Here is a 3,314-nt window from a genome sequence, read left to right as displayed (position 1 = left end):
CTTGCAGTGACATCACTTTGTGATCTCGGCTTTCTTGCTTTCTTCTCAAGGCAGTGACCGTGTCCCTCTGTGTCCTTATCTCTTGTGTCTAGCACTGTACCTGGCATGGTGGGCAGGGAACAAATGAAACAGGGAAAGTGGACTGGGTACAGGGCTTTCTTACCTTCACAGATGACTTTGCCTGCTTGGTATTTAAACCTGTAGCTCAGAGATTTTGTGCCACATCCACGTTTCTCCAGACGCTTGTAGCAACAGTCGTGGCTGGCACAGCATCTAGTAGAGGTTGTACCATTAGGGCTGCCTACCTACAGCTCCAGGGGCCCTGGTGGCGCATCATCTCCCTCCCACCCTTGATCCTAGGCAGAGACACAATGGCTATAGAATAGTCTAGAGCAGAGGGTGCAGCACGCTGACGGCCTGTCCAGCTGGGATATCCCAGGACCTTTGTGTCGATGGGGCACCAGCTCTGTCCTTCCAGCTTCAGTCCTGCTGAGGCTAGAAGTGAGCACAGGGCAGGGAGGGCTGGGGTGGCCTCACCGATCCGTTGCATCCTTGGGGGTTCCTTTGCCACCCAGGCCACAGTGGCAACCATAGGCGCCATAATTGGTTGCACCATTCTTTTTTGTCACCGATGAGATCATGGAATTGAAGTTAAAAAGATCCCCCTGAACCCACATTAGGCCTGAAAGGAAATTGATAAATAGCTGGTGATGGGGTGTGAGGCCCTGTGTCCGCCTTCTGTCTCTCTCTGCTTCTCTCCCCCGCCCCCATGGCCTCTATTCTCTTCCCACTGGGAGAGGACTGTTACAAAAGGAAAGAAAACTTGGGGTTTGTATTCCTCCCCCCTCCCCCCTGGGGCTCCCCCTGCGCTGAGATCAATGTCAGCTCTTACCAAAGACCATAATCACTGCCAGTGCCAGGAGGGTCCTCATGCTGAGAGATCTGTGCAGGACGAGTGCAGATGGATTGGCCTGGGCTCCTCTCCTAGGTGGTCCTAGCTCCTGCCCTGGCCCCTATCTCTTGCCCAATTCACTGTCCTAGAGGGTACAGCCATGCTCTTGCATTGCAGTAAGTCCAGGGTGAACACCTCTGTCGCACCCAGTGTACCCAAGCATGACTCCGCCTGTGCGCTCATAATACCACCTCCTCACCCTCCACAGCTCTGTGGAATGGCTTTGCACATGTGCAGGCCCTCGGACCATGGAGACCCCCTATGAGACCTGAATGAGACCCCCTGTTCCTCAACAGACTGAGAATTCCTGAGACACTGAACCAGCTTCACCCACCCATTTGGGAAATCACTAAGGTCAGAGGTTGCGCCCCCCATTAAACATTTCACCCACATCCCCATGCTCAATTCAAGCCTCAGAAATTCCATCCAAGGTATCTGATTCCCCATAATTCTCTCCAGAACTAAAGCAACACACTGCAAACTTTTTCAATCACAGACACACACACACACACACACACTTATTTGCACATGGATGCCTGTGGACATCTACCCAAGTAGTGCACACAGTCTCTTTATTTAGTCTGCTCACAAAAACCACACAACACGCTGTCCTTTACTTACCAAACTGTGCACAGGCATGCTTATGTCCACGTAGGCTCACACACATGCACACATACAAACACACAACATGGCCATTCTCAAAGTAGCCAATGAGCAGGGATTCTAATTCTTTCCATGGACTATTAGTTTCTGGGTATTTACCTCTCAGAAGATACTGGACTGGATAGCTCCAAATGACTCTCTTATTTTTCCTAAATGCAGCAGCTCTTAAATAGCTGCACCCTCTGGGAAGTTGGGGGTTGGTGAGACACGGGGTGGAGGTGGGAGTGGCCAGTTGGTGGACTCCAAAATGCCCATGTGCCTGGGTAATAACCTTTATTTCCCCCTCATCACCTGCAAGATAGAGATGAGGACCGGAAAATCTTTCATGTCATGAGCTGATGCCAGATTAAATTTCAAGTTATGTTGAAGCCTTTTCTGTGGCTTAGCTCCCGACTGGGTAAATTTCCATAACCAGCCATGGGTGTGACCACTAGTCACCTTCTTGCAACCACTTTGCCCATGGATGGGCAAAGTTCATGTACTATGGCAGGCACAGTGAATAGGGCGCTAAATGTGGCATTGGGGAGTAGAAAAAGGGCATTTAGTGCTCTCCATTCATTTCATCAATCAATCATTCATTCCCAGGAAGTACATGCTAAGCCTCTGCAAAGTTCCAGGACCAATGCAAATCACCTGAGACTTGAAGAGACTCTACCCTAGTCCTGCCCGTGGGGTCCTGGGGCAAGGGTTGCATGGGGAGGATTCTCCTCCCCCCTAAGGGGAGCCAGAGCCTGCACCTGCTCTGAACCCTCCTCTGTATTCTCCTCCTTCTCTCATCCCACTTGAGTTTCCAAACCTAGGAGAAGCCAGAAGCTGTCTTGAAGTTCCCACCAAACCCCTGTCTCCACCTTGTTTTGGAAATGGGTCAATTAATGCTCCCTGAGGGATCAGTCCTTTATTCTTTGGTCTTTGGGGATGCAGTGACTCTAGATAAAATAAATATTTACCTAAAGTAAATATTGTAAGTGCCTGGTGACCAAATGAAGGAGGAAGGAGATGAAAGCAGAGGCCAGCTTTCCTTTTTTCTGCTGTGAAATCAATCCATCCCGCACGGAAGGGCTCACTTTCTGGTTACGGGAAATGGCTCATTTTCTGGAGTGCAAAGGAGTCTGGGTTTTATAGTTTACAATGAGGGCGAATTAATCATTGGTGACTGCAGATGTGCCATTTGAACAGTCAGGGACCGAGTTGTGCAGGTTAAAATGTTAACTCAGGGAAGCAGTTGTAAAATGTTTGAAACTTGCCATTGGGAAAAGCTCACAGCTGGGGGTTCACTGCTTATCTCTGGGACCCATTGTTACTTAGAACTTTCCTTCCAGGAAAGGGAGAAAGTCCAGGGCCTGGCTTTTCAGTATTCGCCCCCTCCCTTGGCCATTGTGGTTGGGAAGGGTGAATGCTTCTGGTGGAGATTCTGGGGATGGACCAGGGAAGGGATGGAAGTTTGCTTTTTCCCCAGGGCCCATTATTACTGGGAAAGGAGGTACTGGGAGAGGTTTAATGTTTGGCTAAGTTCCCTCCCTCCTCCTGAGTCACACTGTCCCTTTGTTTTTCCCAGGGAGCTGTCTTGTAGGAATATTATTTTCCATAATCCTTCAAATATCTTTTTTCCTGCCCTCCAATCTATGCTGAGAATTCAGCTTCCAAGGTCTTAAGTAAACATCCCCAAAAAGCCATCGAGGCTGTGTTTGTTATGAACATT

General features: G+C 49.4%; 1 protein-coding gene across 1 annotated transcript in view; it reads right to left on the bottom strand.

The window, feature by feature from the left end:
- Pla2g2a (phospholipase A2 group IIA) overlaps positions 1–1,786 on the bottom strand; it is a 6,827-nt gene extending 5,041 nt beyond the window's left edge. The window contains exons 1-4 of the mRNA XM_048782714.1: positions 1,715–1,786; positions 893–942; positions 538–682; positions 6–273 (exon numbers count right to left, since the gene is read on the bottom strand). Of these exons, the coding sequence (XP_048638671.1) occupies positions 6–273; positions 538–682; positions 893–932 (453 nt within the window). The 5' untranslated portion in view covers positions 933–942; positions 1,715–1,786. The remainder of the gene's footprint in view (positions 1–5; positions 274–537; positions 683–892; positions 943–1,714) is intronic.
- Positions 1,787–3,314: the final 1,528 nt, after the last annotated feature.

The sequence above is a fragment of the Marmota marmota genome, unplaced genomic scaffold (assembly GCF_001458135.2).
Source record: "Marmota marmota marmota unplaced genomic scaffold, marMar, whole genome shotgun sequence".
NCBI classification, from domain to species: domain Eukaryota; kingdom Metazoa; phylum Chordata; class Mammalia; order Rodentia; family Sciuridae; genus Marmota; species Marmota marmota.
This window is presented reverse-complemented; position numbering and strand designations above follow the sequence as displayed.